The sequence below is a fragment of the Diabrotica virgifera genome, chromosome 6 (assembly GCF_917563875.1).
Source record: "Diabrotica virgifera virgifera chromosome 6, PGI_DIABVI_V3a".
Taxonomy (NCBI): domain Eukaryota; kingdom Metazoa; phylum Arthropoda; class Insecta; order Coleoptera; family Chrysomelidae; genus Diabrotica; species Diabrotica virgifera.
This window is the reverse complement of record NC_065448.1, coordinates 219,315,860-219,332,979: the sequence shown is the minus strand read 5'-3', so window position 1 is coordinate 219,332,979 and position 17,120 is coordinate 219,315,860. Positions and strand designations below refer to the sequence as shown.

The following is a 17,120-nucleotide window of genomic DNA, read 5'->3' as shown; positions in this document are numbered from 1 at the left end:
ACCGTGTCGTTTCATTTTTAACTTCAAATATCTCGAAAACTAATGACTTTATCGTTACGAATGAAAAGTATATTATTTTCATAGAAAGTATTGGAGAATCCAAAAATTGAACTAAAATAGCAATTCCGCCAGTAGCGTAGAATTTGGAAAGGGTCAACCATTCACTTTCCCCCGTCGTACGCCTCAGGTAATAGCCAGAAACGTTTGTTTAACGTAATTTAGTAGTTTGCATAGGACCTATACTTTCTGCTAAGTATGAAAAGGATACGTCGAATAGTTTTAAAATGCTAAGCAAAAATAGTTTTTAAATTTTTAGATAAAACACCCTGTAACTCAGTAAGGAACCACATTTTATTTAAGTGTTTTAGGTTAAATCTTCGTATTTTGTGCTAAGGTTTCTCCAGTTACTATATGGACAATTATTAATGAAACACCCTGTATTTGTAGAAGAAACAGGAAGAAACGACAAAGCATCGGGAGTAGATGGAACAGCAACAGAATTAATAAAGGCGCACTTAACCCTGTCAGTGGATATTTTTTTTTGGCTATAATGTACTGAAAAAAAAAATGGACCGATAAAAAGATACCTATGGAATGGAACGAAGGAATGACAATAAAATTAACAAAGAAAGCAAACCTTGATTTATGTGAAAATTGAAGAGCAATTGCCCTATTAAATGTTGCTAGTAAAATAATTGCCAGGATCATCCTGGAACGAATAAGAGACCCCACAAATGAAAAACTTAAAATAAACCAAGCAGGATTTCTGCCGAACAACTCTTGAATAGTTCATGTAAAAAATTTAGTCATTTTGGAAGAGGTAACGGGAAAAAATTAATACCTTTTTATTAATTTTATAGACTTTGAAAAAGCCTTTAATTCAATTAACCGCAACATGATGTGGAATATACTGAAACACTACGGAATATCAGACAAATATATTAGGAAAATAAGGCTCATTTACGACCAATGGACTGCAATAGTTGAGCACGGAGGTGAACTATCCGAACAAATAATAAATATTAAAAAAGGAGTTCGACAAGGATGTGTTCTGTCACCTACGCTATTCATAGTAATAATATATTGGATAATGATCTAGAATTTGGTGACGACATTATGCCTCATAACATCAAATGAACAACATATGCAAAATAAAATGACCAAATTTAAAGACATAACAAAAACTGTTGGATTAAAAATAACCGCAAAGAAAACGAAAATACTCTCAAGCAAAAAAAAAGCAACGACGAATAAATATGTGAAGAACATACAAATAAAATAAGTCTGTGGTACTAAGGCAAAACCCGATATGTCAAAAATTATATGATGACAAAACCTTATATGGCTAAACGCATCCATGTAACAAGTAGATAATAAAATTAGTTTGTCCGATATGTCCACTATTACAACAACACCACGAACTTTTAAACTCATCTGCTGCAAAATCACGTTTTTTGACATATCGGGTTTTGCCTTAGCATCACAGAAGTATGAGTTTTGCTATCTGGGTGGTCTAGTAAATGCAACAGGTGGCACGGAAAAAGACATACCAAGGAGAATGGGCTTAGCACAAAACGCCTTCAACACATTACGCAAGGTATGGGCGTGGACAAGTATTAGCAAAAAAAAAGGAAATTGCGCCTTTTCCACACAAATGTGAAATCAGTCTTAGTATATGGAGCTGAAACATGGAAATATAACAAAAAACTTTTTTAAAAAATGCAATCCTTTGTGAACAGATGTCTATGAATAATATTGAAAGCATTTTGTCCAAATAAAATTACAAACGAAGAACTGTGGCAAATAACGAACGAGGAACAATAGAAATTACAATAAAAAAGCGGAAATGGAGGTGAATAGGTCACACATTACGGAAACCTCTGTCAAGTATAGCGAGACGAGCTTTATACACTACATTCTACCAGGTAAAAGAAAACAAGGAAGATCACTAGCCACATAGAAGAGAACGATAGAAAAAGAACTTAGATAAGTTAATTTAACATGGAACGAAGCAAATATTGCAAGGAAGAGAAGAGAGTGGAGAAAATTACTCAATAGGTCGTAACATTGGAAGAGACTCAAGCAATGATGCGTGATGCTAGGCTAGCAACCTTACTATCAAACCTTTTGCTTTTACTATTTTGCTATTGGAAACTCATGTGCCCGTTGCTCCACTATGGAGCTGTATGATTTATATATAAATAATTACTAACTTTATCTAAATAAAATAAAATAGCTAGACTCTATGCATCTAGGCAAACAGCAGAGATAACTATAAGAATCCGAATGACAAAAATATACCAATAAATCTAAAAAGAAAAGGGTATTCAACAGTTGTATTCTACCAGTTATGACTTATGGAATGGGGACCGTGACACTTAGGTACAGAGGTATCAGCATCAGCCAATAGATTGAAAACGACATATAGAGGGCAATCGAACGAGCTATGTTAGGAGTATCTCTGAGGGAATATATACGAAATGAGGAAGTGCGAAGAAGGACAATGGTGGAAGATGTAATTGGAAGAATTTCGCAAATAAAATGGAACTGGGTTGGACACGTGACACGGCAAAACAACGACAGGTGGACGAGAAACATTGTACATTGGGGACCACGAACACAGTCGTTGTAGAGGAAGACCACAAAAATAATGGCTAGACGACATCAAAGCCACAGTAAGGAGAAACTGGCACCAAATAGCACAAAATAGAGAACAGTGGAGAGCTCATGGGAAAGCCTTTGTCCAGGAGTGGATGCAAAGAGGCGGAAGAAGAAGACTCTATGGGTACAACACTACAACGTACAACATAAATAATTTCATATTAACGTTTTTCTTTGTACAGTATTCAAACATTATTTGTGGTTCTCGATAATATAGAATTTCAGTCATCATCATCATCATCATCCAGCCTCAAAAGTCCACTGCTGAACATAGGCCTCCTCCCCTCGTTTCCAACCCCATCTATCCTGCGCCGCCCTCATCCAGTTTTTATTTACCTTTCTTAAATCGTCAGTCCATCTTGTAGGCGGTCGACCGACGCTTCTCTTGTCTTCTCTTGGCCTCCATTCCAATAACCTCTTCGTCCATCGCCCATCTGTCATTCTGGCTACGTGTCCTGCCCATCTCCACTTCAACCTGGCTATCCTCTCGATGACGTCAGTCACCTTTGTTCTTCTCCTGATTTCTTCGTTTCTGATTTTGTCTCGCAGAGTTATTCCTAACATTGACCGCTCCATTCTTCTCTGCGTGACTCTTAGTTTGGTAGCCGAGGCTTTAGTTAAGGTAAGTGTTTCTGATCCGTACGTCAAGACTGGGAGGACGCACTGATCGAATACCTTTCTCTTAAGACATGTGGGTAGAAGACATGTAGAAGACATGTCTTAAGAATTTCAGTCGCCGTTATAAAAATAAAAGAAAATTGTTCCACAATATCCGAAATTTGGCTTTTCTCTGAATTACTATTGCGTATAAATATTAATGTTATACAGGGCTGGCGATAACGGGCCTGCAAGGGATGCACCGCAGGCGGGCGCCCCTGTCTGGGGGCGCCAAAATGAGATTTTTTTCCGCTGCTGCGATATAAAATATTAATTTAAAATAAACCGAAGGGCGCCTATGCTAGTTTTGCAGACGGGCGCCTCATACCCTAGCGCCGGTACTGATGTTATAAATTAAATTGTTGAATGTTAAGGAAGCAAGCACGGTTGTATTTTAAAAATTATAAACTGGAAACAAGAAACTGCCATCTACCAATGTTTTGAGATAAAACTTTAGGGCCTTCTGTAAAGCACAGTAGTGCTCAAACAAGTAGGTTTGTAAATTTTCTGATAGATGGCGCGACTGATAAGTTAGGGTAATTTCTTTTTCAAGACATATTTGAAAATCGAATAAATTCACTTGCTCAAAAGAAATGTAATAAATTCCACTATTTAAGCAGGTTAAAAATGACGGAAAAAAATTATTAACACTAACAAAATATAGATGTTTAGTTTTTAAGAGGTGTATCTATCATTTTAATACATTTATACTTAATCACAAGAACAGAGTAAATTTTCCCTAATTCTTCAGTAAAATATCTGTCCAATGATTTGCGATGGCTCATTCCTTATTTAAAATTTTGAGTTTTGGTACTGAAAGGGAGGTGGCTTTGAAAAATATCCCCTGATTGTTCTCCCCTCCCGGACCTTGTATTCCGAGCTGCATAATTATTAAGTAAATTATCGATAAGTTCTGTCCACGATAATTTTAACTAATGCTGGGGCCACAGTAACGTTAACGTCTAACGTCCATTATCGTATTAATTAACACACCAAAAATGATGGAATAAACTGCGCGTTAAAGTGACTGGCCACACTTATTTTAGCGCGTATAGTCAGCAGAAAACGCTTTTCTTAATCCAATAATTTCAAGATGGAAGTCGAAGCTGCTACACTGTCATATTTTATGAGTACTAATTATTATTTTATGAATTTATTATTTTATAAATGGATCAAGCAAAAACCAAGACTCAAAAGAATATGGTGGATGATAAAAATGCACAGAAAACGAACACGGTAATGACATCAAATGCAAACCAACTTGTTTTATATACCTCATTCGTTCCCATGCCAGATTTTAACGATTTTTTATATTTATTTAAATGGGTCCTATAGTATCCCATAAGTGTGTCTTTTTTATTTTTCAAATTTTCTACGGTCGCTGAAAAAGATAATGATTGCACAATTCGACGCCAAGCGTCAGGGACGCGCCAAGTAACTTCGGCGCCGTCGTGCAAAATATTGATAAGCGCCTATATCAAAATTACCAGGGTAGAAATATCAATCACTCCTTCACATTTCAACGTGGAAAACTATGAAATTTTTTCTACGTCAACCCAGATTTTTTTTTAAGGAAATAGTAAGTACAGATTACTGTTATAAAAAATAATATATTCTTCTTCCTTCTTGTATGGAAACTTTAAAGCATGTTTATTCTTCAGTATTTGCCTCCTAAATTGTTTAGATAATCGCACCATCTTTTTCTTGGTCTGCCAATACTTCTTCGTCCATTTGGTGGCTTATCTCGTGCTATTCGTACTATCATATTCTCTTCCATTCTACTACTGTGTTCGTTCCACTCCTGTTTCCGTTTTGTCAACCATCCATTTTATGTCTTCTACATTGCATGATCTTCTTATGTTTTCGCTTCTCTCACTATCCATCAGACTTTTGCCTGATATTCGTCGAAGTATTTTCATCTCTGTTGTTTCTAGTAGTGTAGTAGTTGTTAAAAATAATTTTTTAAAACTATATTGCATAATAAAACAGAACAGAATAAAAACTATGTTAAAGTTATACAGCATTACTTAAAATTATTAAAAAATATTGAAGATCAAAAAATGAAACATATTTATATTGCGATTTTTTAAACAAATGTACTTATTATGATGAAAACCAACGGATATTTCTTATAGAAATTAAACTTTTCTTGCTTTACCTTTGACAAATTCATTAATTAGATTTTCATCATTCAGGTCCTTTAAAAACTCAGATTCTGTAGAAATAATAGTAAGATTTTCAAGCCGTTCCTGACCTATTCTAGATCTTAAGTAATTGAAGCGTTTATTTGAAACACAACACTTGTCCAAAAATGAAAATTTTGGAAAATCAAGTAAAACTGCCCAGCTTTAATTTATTTCAAATCTTACTTTTATTAAGACATTTATTGGAAGTTAATGTTGTTCTGAAGCTATTTCCTTGTGGAATTTTTATGATTAATTATTTATATGGGAAATAAGCCACAATTAAAATGAAAAAAATAATTTTATTAACGTTTCGACGCCCAAATCGGGTGCCGTTGTCAAAATACAAAATATTACTAAAATAAACAAAAGTGTTGTTGCTAAGCAAAAAAATTCTTCTAATAATTTATTTAATCTCACTCATTTATATTGGCAATTCAGACATATATTATACATTTTAAAGTAGAAGACTTTAAAATGATATTGCCAATATTTATGAGTTGCGTTCCTGGGACGACTTACTGAAAGATAGTTCATTCGATTACATGAAATTAACCCCAACTCAAGAATATCCGTCATAAAAAATTATAGCATGTGATATGTCTTTAAAAAGACAACCAAATGCAACGACAGTAAAATTCTCGAGTTAGAGATTTCATAGTAAATCACAAGGGAAAACCAGGAAAAACCCTGTGATACTATCCCGACATCGTAAGTATTTGGTCTTACATTAATTTACTCTCAAAAAATAATACCAAATTCTGACTTGTAGCATGTTTAAATTATAAATAATATTAATAATACTAGATATATAAGTAATACTAAAATATAAAATATGTACTAGCTCGATATTATTGACTTACTAATCTTGGTATTTTCTTTCTATTGACTTCCTCTTTCAGTATGGGTAACCACATCCTACTGCATTCTACCGAGGAATTTGCGACACAATTGGTTTCATTTAGCATAATTAGAGCCGCTTCTTTGATTTTTCTCTTTTTACTATCTGATTCTTTCAGGACTATACTTGAATCTCTCCACTGAACTCTATGTTCATTATCCCATGCGTGTTGACATATTTGAGATCTCTCAAATTCTCTATTTTTAATATAAGATTGATGTTCACTTATTCTAACGTCTAATGGTCTTGATGTCTCACCTAAATAAAATTGTTCGCATTCACAAGGTATTTTATAAATGCAATTCTTTGTTCTTTCTTGATCATTGTTAGGTTTAGTTTTAGATAGAATAGATCTCAATGTGTTTGTTGTTTTGAATGTTGTTGAAATGTTGAATTTATTTCCTATTGTTTTAAGTTTCTCGGATAGTCCTTTTATATATGGTATTGATATTTTCCTCGTATTATTTCTGGTGAATGTTGTAGGATCCCGTTCTAAGTTGTTCTGTTCCATTCGATTATCCTTTATCGTTTATAAATAAGGAATTGTCAAGATTGGATCGAATGGAACAGAACAACTTAGAACGGGATCCTACAACATTCACCAGAAATAATACGAGGAAAATATCAATACCATATATAAAAGGACTATCCGAGAAACTTAAAACAATAGGAAATAAATTCAACATTTCAACAACATTCAAAACAACAAACACATTGAGATCTATTCTATCTAAAACTAAACCTAACAATGCTCAAGAAAGAACAAAGAATTGCATTTATAAAATACCTTGTGAATGCGAACAATTTTATTTAGGTGAGACATCAAGACCATTAGACGTTAGAATAAGTGAACATCAATCTTATATTAAAAATAGAGAATTTGAGAGATCTCAAATATGTCAACACGCATGGGATAATGAACATAGAGTTCAGTGGAGAGATTCAAGTATAGTCCTGAAAGAATCAGATAGTAAAAAGAGAAAAATCAAAGAAGCGGCTCTAATTATGCTAAATGAAACCAATTGTGTCGCAAATTCCTCGGTAGAATGCAGTAGGATGTGGTTACCCATACTGAAAGAGGAAGTCAATAGAAAGAAAATACCAAGATTAGTAAGTCAATAATATCGAGCTAGTACATATTTTATATTTTAGTATTACTTATATATCTAGTATTATTAATATTATTTATAATTTAAACATGTTACAAGTCAGAATTTGGTATTATTTTTTGAGAGTAAATTAATGTAAGACCAAATACTTACGATGTCGGGATAGTATCACAGGGTTTTTCCTGGTTTTCCCTTGTGATTTACTATGAAATCTCTAACTCGAGAATTTTACTGTCGTTGCATTTGGTTGTCTTTTTAAAGACATATCACATGCTATAATTTTTTATGACGGATATTCTTGAGTTGGGGTTAATTTCATGTAATCGAATGAACTATCTTTCAGTAAGTCGTCCCAGGAACGCAACTCATAAATATTGGCAATATCATTTTAAAGTCTTCTACTTTAAAATGTATAATATATGTCTGAATTGCCAATATAAATGAGTGAGATTAAATAAATTATTAGAAGAATTTTTTTGCTTAGCAACAACACTTTTGTTTATTTTAGTAATATTTTGTATTTTGACAACGGCACCCGATTTGGGCGTCGAAACGTTAATAAAATTATTTTTTTCATTTTAATTGTGGCTTATTTCCCATATAAATAATTAATCATTTATTGGAAGGAATGTGGATATAAAAATAATTGTACAAACTTACCAAAATATATTCGAAAATAGAGAGGTATTGTGTTGTACATATAGTTTCTGTTATGCTGAACTATTTCTAATTCAAAAGAAACAAACATCACATTGTTACTATCAAAGAATGCACACAACTGATAAATTTGAGGATAAGATCATTCACACTTACAACTACCGTTGACTAGGATGGGACAAGTGTTGTTTTTACAAAAAAAAAAAACGGATGGACATCAAATCTGTTGTTTTTCTAAAACTATCAAAATTTTCTATGCAATGTGAACCAAATGTGTGAACTGGAGAAATAAACTACTATTCTATAAGAACATTACGTAAAGTCGAATTTTCGAAAAATGGACATGTGTTGTTTTTCAAATAAACGCTTAGCTAGAACGGCTGAAGCTACAGAAATCGGTACCTATAGTTAATAATATACGTAACGATATATAGTAATGTTTGGGAATGAGTGGACTAAGTTATTTTTTGCCATGTTTTTTTTTGCTTCAAAAAATATTTAGTTTTGAATTGGATATTTATTTAACTTTGCCGAGTCAAAGGGCGCCTTTAACGCCTTGGCGCCGTCGTGCGCCGCACGACCTTGCCCAAATGGACGGCGCGTCCCTGCCAAGCGTCACCATGAATACCACGATTTTTATGTGATTTTTGTCGGGGATCCTATAAGCAAGTTTCTGTTTCGAACACTGTTAAAAATTCAAGTATTTTCTCGTTACTCTACTTAATTTTCGTAGAATAGTATTATATATTTATGTAACCTATTTCACAAAACAAATTACTCTGCTGCGCTGCAAGCTAGAACTTGTTGAAACATTGCAAGTGTAGCCACAACAACGCGATAAGTAACGGAGTAACTCCTTTGTAGTGTCGAAAGAAACCGACACCAGATATATCGCCTAACGTTTAACGGCATTAATAGTACCATTAACAAATTAGCGCGCTAAGTCATGGCTACACCTATCGCGTTAGTCAAATAACGCGTTAATTAACGACATTAGACGTTACTGTGGCCCCAGCAAGGATATCCATGTGGATCTTTATTAATTGCGGTAGTCATCCTGTGCCTTTATACATGTCAAGGCCGTTGAATAATTTAGCTCTTCTACCTTTGGAGTTTAATTCTCAGCTCCAGGGCAATCTAGTGCCACACCACATGTAGGTTCATCCAGCCCTAGCTGTTAAACTACGAGTGGAGGATTACCTACTTATAGCGGTAATCGTTTGATTAATTAAAAACCTCTAGTATCCAATAGTAGACCGATCCAGGACGTGTTGATGTTGCTGCTGTCAGATGTGAGGATATGCCAGAAGGATACGGGAAGAGAAATTTTCGTAATTTGTTGGAAGAATAAGTTGGGAGATTTCTCTCAGGTACCAGGAGATTGGGACATGATTATTACTCACGTGGGTAGGGCCGCATCATTCAGGTAGATATATCTTCTACAGGGACTATAAAAGACTATTTAGTCGCTATCCGCATATTCCAGTAAGTTAGTGCCTTCAGCTGGATTATTAGCGAGATATACCTAATGATGCAGCCACTCTTGAATGGAAATTTGCAGGACACAACAGCAGACGAAGAAACGGAAGATGGAATGAAGCGATAACCCACTGGAGACCTTGGGACCATAAGAGAGACCACAGTTTAGATTGTCGGATGACCTAAAAAGATACGCAGGGACCAGATGGAAAAAATTAGCGCTGAACCGAGAAGAGTGGAAAAATAAGGGGGGGGGGGCTACGTTCAACTTTGAACAAATGAAGGGTAATAGATAGATAGATACCTAATAATAATCCTAAGAGTGGCATCATTTCTCAGAAAATTCAAAAACTTTGTGCAACTGTTTAATTGCAGATGTAAAATTACGTTGCACAAATAAAAAGAGAACTTATAAATATGCTATATCTATCTACGACCATTGCATAATAAATTACTTACTCCATCTTCAGAAAAGGACAAAATTGTTTTTTGGTTGTCCATTATAGACACATCAATAATTCTTTGCAGGTGTCCAGTAAAAACTGCGATTGTATTGGAAGCTAATACCGAATTCCATACTCTTATTGTTTTATCATCACTTCCAGTAACCAAAATATTTAGAGTTGTACTAAAAGAGAAACAGTTGCATCCCTACAACAAAATATTTCTAATAATTTCTATTTTATTATATTTAAAGAATTATTATTGATTCAATAAAATTGTGTTTTGACTAGGAAAGTTTTGGGGTAGTTCTGATTTCTTTCATTATATATGGATTTTGGGCTGCTGAATCCGAATATGAGGTTTGCGGACAAAATTTCTTGCCGGAACATTGAAAAAATCGCAAAAAAAGCAAAAAATTTTAGCTTTTTTCCGCTTTTTTGCTCAAATCTCGAAAACTATTAACTTTTAGTAAATGGTCTGTTAACAGAAGTTAAAGTACTTAAAATTATCTACAAATATCACTGTTTACTTTTTTTTTCAGACGAACCGTTCGGGCTAAAGTACAAGTTGAAAATTGCCAATTTTTAACGGTCTCGGCAAAACCCACTTTTTACATTCCAAAACTTTATTTTTTATTAGAATGCTGTCATTTGATAAATTTCTCCTAGTTTTCTGTACAAATAATAAATGTTAGTTCATAGGTATGGTATGTCTCTTGTGACAGCTTTCATGAGTCCATTCCGTCCTAAGAGACCGGGAATGTCTCTGCTTTTCCCTTAGAGCCACAAAGGATCAGGCACAGATGGAGTCACAGTTTCAGTTGATGTGAACATTTCCTTCGGATCTGTTATCTTGATTTCTGATAAACCTTGAGGTTTCGTCCTTTTAAAATGAATTAGTTGAACAGCTCCCTGACTTCCATAAACCTCAGGCGCGGGTTTCTTTTTTATCTGAGGAATGGATTGCTTAGAAGCTACTGCATGTTTTGGCATGTACGTTAAAATCAGCGTTATCGTACACCTGCTGTGTAAAGCACGGCAAGTCATCTTTCTGCGGATCGCCTGCGAATGATGACACTTCCAGGCGAACAGCTTCTGTATAGGATGAACAAAACCCCAAAGAGGAAACTCCATCAACCTATTTTCTTGAGCCGTACTTTTTCTAGAGAAAACGACCAACCCTGCAAGGAATGGTGAGACCAACTATCTGGGCCAAACTGCCGCTACAAGACTTTGAGCAAGCGTGTTGCTTATCTGGAAGTATCAGCAATCGCAGACGATCGGGAGAAAATTGACCAGCCGCGCTTTACACAACAGGTGTACGAAAACGCTGATTTTAACCCTTTCTATGCCAGGCCTTAATTTACATGTTGGTCTCTCAATCCCAAAGGTTTTTTCATGCTTAGAGTCCCATTGCCTTATATACAGGGTGTAACGAAAATACAGGTCATAAATTTAATCGCATATTCTGGGACCAAAAATAGTTTGATTGAACCTAACTTACCTTAGTACAAATGTGCATATAAAAAAAGTTACAACCCTTTGAAGTTACAAAATGAAAATCGATTTTTTCCAATATATCGAAAACTATTAAGGATTTTTTATTGAAAATGGACATATGGCATTCTTATGACAGTAGCATCTTAACAAAAAATTATAGTGAAATTTGGACACCCTATAAAAATTTTATGGGGGTTTAGTTCCTTTAAACCCCCCAAACTTTTGTGTACGTTCCAATTAAATTATTATTGTAGTACCATTACTTAAACACAATATTTTTAAAACTTTTTTGGCTCCTAGTGCTTTTTCGAAAATTCAGGTTTTATCGAGATATTTTGAATATTTGTCAAATCCACCACACATTTGTATATGGTTAAGTACGATTATGGAGACTTGGTAATAATATGAAAATTTATGTATGATTTACATTTTTAGGTATATTTTGAACCGTATTAAAAAAGAAGCCATATCTCGATAAAAGTTGCCTTCTCGAAAAAATACAAAGAGGCAAAAAAGTTTTAAAAACATTTTGTTTAACTAATGGTATCGCAGTCATAGTTTAATTGAAGCGTACACAAACATTTGTAGGGTTTAAAGGAACAAAACCCCCATAAGATTTTTATGTAAACATATTAAAAAAGAAGCCACAACTGGATAAAAAATGCCTTATCGAAAAAATACTAAGAGCCAAAAAAGTTTTAAAAATATTGAATTTAACTAATGGTACCACAATAATAATTTAATTTGAACGTACAGAAAAGTTTGGGGGGGTTTAAGGGAACAAAACCCCTATAAAATTTTTATGGAAAGCACAAATTTCACTATAATTTTTCTTTAAGATGCTCCTGTCATAAGAATGCCACATATCCATTTTCAATAAAAAATCTCTAACAGTTTTCGATATATACAAAAAAATCGATTTTTATTTTGTAAGTTCAAAGGGCTATAACTTTTTTTATGTGCATATTTGTACTAAGGTAAGTTAGGTTCATTCGAACTATTTTTGGTCCCAGAATATGTGATTTAATTTATGACCTGTATTTTTGTTAATGACCAAAACATGTTTTTTAATGAGTTTTTTTAACCAACTTAAACGTTTTCTTCTCAAAAGTATACTCATCAGAGAGCAAACCAACTTGAGAAAATGTAACTAACTTAAAAAAGATAATGTAATGTAAATTAACATTAAAAGCTTTCTTTTGTGTGGTACTCCTCAAAACGTGACACTACGCAAAAGCCGACTCCGCATCTTGCACACATGTATCTTGATTCGCTTCTTTTTTCTGGTCTTTGCTGTGGCTACAAACGCTTCACCTTCTAGCAGCTACCTATAAGCGTTGCCACCAGTGCTACAATATAGAATATATCTAAAATATGTGAACAAATATATACGGCAATGGGTGCGCATGACCTGTCTTAGGTGCCAACATTTTGAGGCTTTGGGAACAATAATCTAACATTTTCGGACATATTTCTACGGCATTGGGACACCAATGAGTCTAAAATTTTATAAGCAACGCATATTTTCGGCTTTGGTAAATTGATACCATAACACCTTGAACTTATATATATATATATACGGCGGCTGGGAATACAGACCCACTTTTTCAAAAACATATATTATGCAGCGTTGGGACAGAAAGGGTTAACGTACATACAATCGACGGATACCACACTTTTTACGTCATGGATGGCATTTATTGTATTGCACCAAAACATGCAATAGCTCCTAACCAATCCATTCCTCGGCTAAAAACTAAACCCGCACCTGAGATTTATGGAAGTCAGAGAGCTGTTCAACTAATACATTTTGAAAGGACAAAACCTCAATGTTTATCAGAAATCAAGATCCGAAGGGAATGTTCACACCAACTGAAACTGTGACTCCATATTTGTGCCTGATCTTCTGTGGCTCTAAGGGAAAAGCAGAGTCATTCTCGGTATTTTAGGATGGAATGGATTCATGGAAGCTGTGAGAAGAGACATACCATATTCATATTATGAACTAAAATTTATTATTTGTACAGAAAACTAGGAGAAATTTATCAACTGACAGCATTCTAATAAAAAATAAAGTTTTGGAATTAAAAAGTGGGTTTTGCCAAGACCGTTAAAAATTGGCAATTTTCAACTTGCACTTTAGACCGAACGGTTCGTCTGAAAAAAAAAAGTAAATAGTGATATTTGTAGATAATTTTAAGTACTTTAATTTCTGTTAACATGCCATTTACTATAATTTAATAGTTTTCAAGATTTGAGCAAAAAAGCGGAAAAAAGCTGAAATTTTTCGATTTTTTCGCGATTTTTTCAATGTTCCGGCAAGAAATTTTTTCCGCAAACCTCATATTCAGTTTCAGCAGCCCAAAATCCATATATAATAAAAGAAATCAGAACTACCCCAAAAGTTTCCCACTAGGGAGCTCGTAGAGTACAAATTGACTGAATCATATGAGGAGAAGATTACAAGAAGAGCGCTTGAAGGATGGGAAAAGAACATGTCAATAAATGGCCGAAAAATAAACAACCTACGTTTTGTAGACAATACAGTCCTTCTTGCAAATAGCCAAGTTTTTCTCATACTACTGGTTGAAAACGAAAGTCAAATATATGGTCTGGAGTTAAATATCAAAGACAAAGATCATGATAATGGATACGCTACATAACAGTCAGGCGCGGATCCAAGGGGGGGTCAATGGGATCAATTGCCGCCTCCTTGAGACCTCGCCTGGTGTCTACTGACACTTTTTTTCTTTCTTTGTTTCTCATAATCCATAGTACCCTTCAGGGCGCTGGATGTCGGGTTCCGTCTCTTATCCATTTCTTCCAAGCGCTTCTATTGATAGTCAGGTTCTTCATATCTCTTATACTCAGGTGTCTCCTTTCACATATATCCTGGATCTAGTCCATCCATGTCTTCCTCGGCCTTCCCTTTTTTCTTTTGTTTCTGATTTTGGCTTCATGTACCTTCTTTGTTAGTCTCTTTTGCTACATTCGTTGTATGTGGCCAAACCAGCTCATTTGTTTGTTTTCGATCTAATCATTATCGGTTCTTGTTCCAGATCTTTTCTTATAGTTTTATTCCTGAATCTATCAAACTTCGAATGACACTTTCTTTAAGAAAGAGATAATTACGATTTAATAAAACCCCCGAATAAGAGCTGCTTTTAGAAGGATGTTCAAAGTATTATGTAACCGTGGCCTAAAATTCGCATTAAGGATCCCTCTACTTCACTCCTTCGTGTTCTCGGTCTTACTGTATGGTGTCTAGTCTTGGACTGTGAATAAAATCGATCTAAATCGCCTTCAGGCTTTCGAGGTGTGGTGCTATAGTTTCTTGGGTGTAGAAGATTCGAAACTCCATAATACTAGAACGTCTCAGCAAGACTACTGATACTATAAAAAGCATCAAGAAAAGAAAATGCTGGAGTATTTCGGACATGTAATGAAAGCTCCCAAATATAAGTTGCTACAAAATATTATGTAAGTGAAAATAGCAGGCAAACGCAGTCCAGAACGAAGAAGAACTTCATGGTTGATTTAGGATGGCAGTGAATAAAATTAAGATAGCTATGATGTAACCAACGTTCTGAAAGGACATGGTTCATGAAGAAGAAGAAAATAACAGCCCACCCCGAAAAGGAATCGTACGCCAGTGACAATAACATTTTTATTTCATTGCCCCCTCCTTACAAGGTTGCTGGATCCGCCGTTGATAACAGTCATCCACACGTAACCATAATTGACCGGTTTGAAGTTTTTTTCCATTTTTCACAAACACAGGGTCATTTTGAGGAAGAAATAAAAAGTATATGTGATCAAACAACAATCGTCGTAGGAAAAATGGCCAAAATATGGAAGAATACTCAAATTTCACGAGGAATTACAAAAACGAGGTTCATTAACCGGTTAGTATTCCCACCTACTGGCATTGGGATGTGAATATTGGACCCTAAGACAACCGGAAAAAAGAAAGCCACTAAAATGTTCTGTTAGAGAAGAATGTTACGAATTTCGTGGACCGACCACAGGACAAATAATTCAATTTTCAGTAAAGACAAATAAGACAATTCAGTAAAGTTTATCCCCAACAATATGTTATGAGAGCAAACACAGAAAACATGGAAAGACTCGTTATACAATATGGAAGGTGAAAGGCCGAAGATCACGAGGAAGCCTTAACAGAAACCTTCAAATAATATTTCTACGCGTATATAATAAAATATGTCTAGTGGCTGTAATTCCAGTGTACTCGGCAAAATGATTCTAAAAAAGAACACACCTACCGCCTAAATATTTCGTGTTGGTATCATGTGACATCACGGGCTGTGACGCGGATGACGTGCAACGGTAAGTATATTAGACGAAGTATACTTATATGTATACTTATATGTTTTTTCAAATAATTTAATTAAGTAAAATACCTTTCTCATTTTTAAAATATAAGGCTGTTTATTCGGCGACATATATTTCTTCATCAACGATACATTCGGATCTTTACTGCAAGTGATTACAGCATTCTCTACGCTACAATATTCCATTTGTTCCACGTTGCTGTTGTGGACTGCTTTGTAGGACTGAATTTTCAGGTATATCTTTTCATATTTTAATTCCTATAAAAATAAATAATTTGAGGATTGCAAATATATCCCAATATCAGATTATTTGGAAACTTTGAAACTAGAGAGTATTATTTACTATACAAACACTCAAAGAACAGAGTCGAGATGTCAACTGTAACGTAGATAATTCATGCGTCATGAACTTTGGAAAATCCTTCGACACAAAACAACATAGAAGACTTGCAAACATGTTACGGAACACAGAAATAGATGATCAGAATATACGAATCATTACAAATTTATATACAGTTATCAGAAAGTCATAAAACGAGTAGACTAACAAAAGTCTAAAGAGGTACCGATAAGAAGAGGAGTACGACAAGAATATGTACTATCCCCTCTACTTGAATATGTGCTGAGAAAAGATGGAATCAGAAGGACTTTATAAGGCTCAATCTGAGAAGAAACGAACCGTCCACCTAACAATGTTTTTTATAAAACACATACATAAATTGAGTAATCCTAATTAACTTACGTCCCAATAGAACAACGTTATTCTGTCCATATGCTTTCTTCTTAACAACAATGTTGTCGGCTGAATAAATTTGAACATAACTACATCTCCATTACTGGTACCAGCAAATAAAGCACATTTTAGTTTGTTGTCTGATTGCGTATGATAAAGGTTTTTATACGATAAACACTAAAAAAATATGTTAAAAATAATATCGTCGCCATAATAGTATAATTTCATAACTCGAAATTAGTAGTTCTGAGATAAACGGGTTTAAAGATTTTAAAGATATTTGTGCTGCTACCACGATGTTGGTAAATAGGGAATTCACTCTGCGGCTCTAAAATACTGTTCCTTAATTTTTTGGCTACTGATATATTTAGGAATACATTGCAAATTTGTTTTCCAATATGGAAAATAACATGAAAAAGTAAAGTTATCAACTTTTAGCACTACC

General features: G+C 34.4%; 1 protein-coding gene across 1 annotated transcript in view; it reads right to left on the bottom strand.

Moving 5' to 3' along the window:
- Window positions 1–17,120, bottom strand: part of LOC114341818 (WD repeat-containing protein on Y chromosome-like) — a 49,298-nt gene that overhangs the window by 17,212 nt on the left and 14,966 nt on the right. The window contains exons 5-7 of the mRNA XM_050653172.1: window positions 16,685–16,852; window positions 16,012–16,200; window positions 10,107–10,298 (exon numbers count right to left, since the gene is read on the bottom strand). Of these exons, the coding sequence (XP_050509129.1) occupies window positions 10,107–10,298; window positions 16,012–16,200; window positions 16,685–16,852 (549 nt within the window). The remainder of the gene's footprint in view (window positions 1–10,106; window positions 10,299–16,011; window positions 16,201–16,684; window positions 16,853–17,120) is intronic.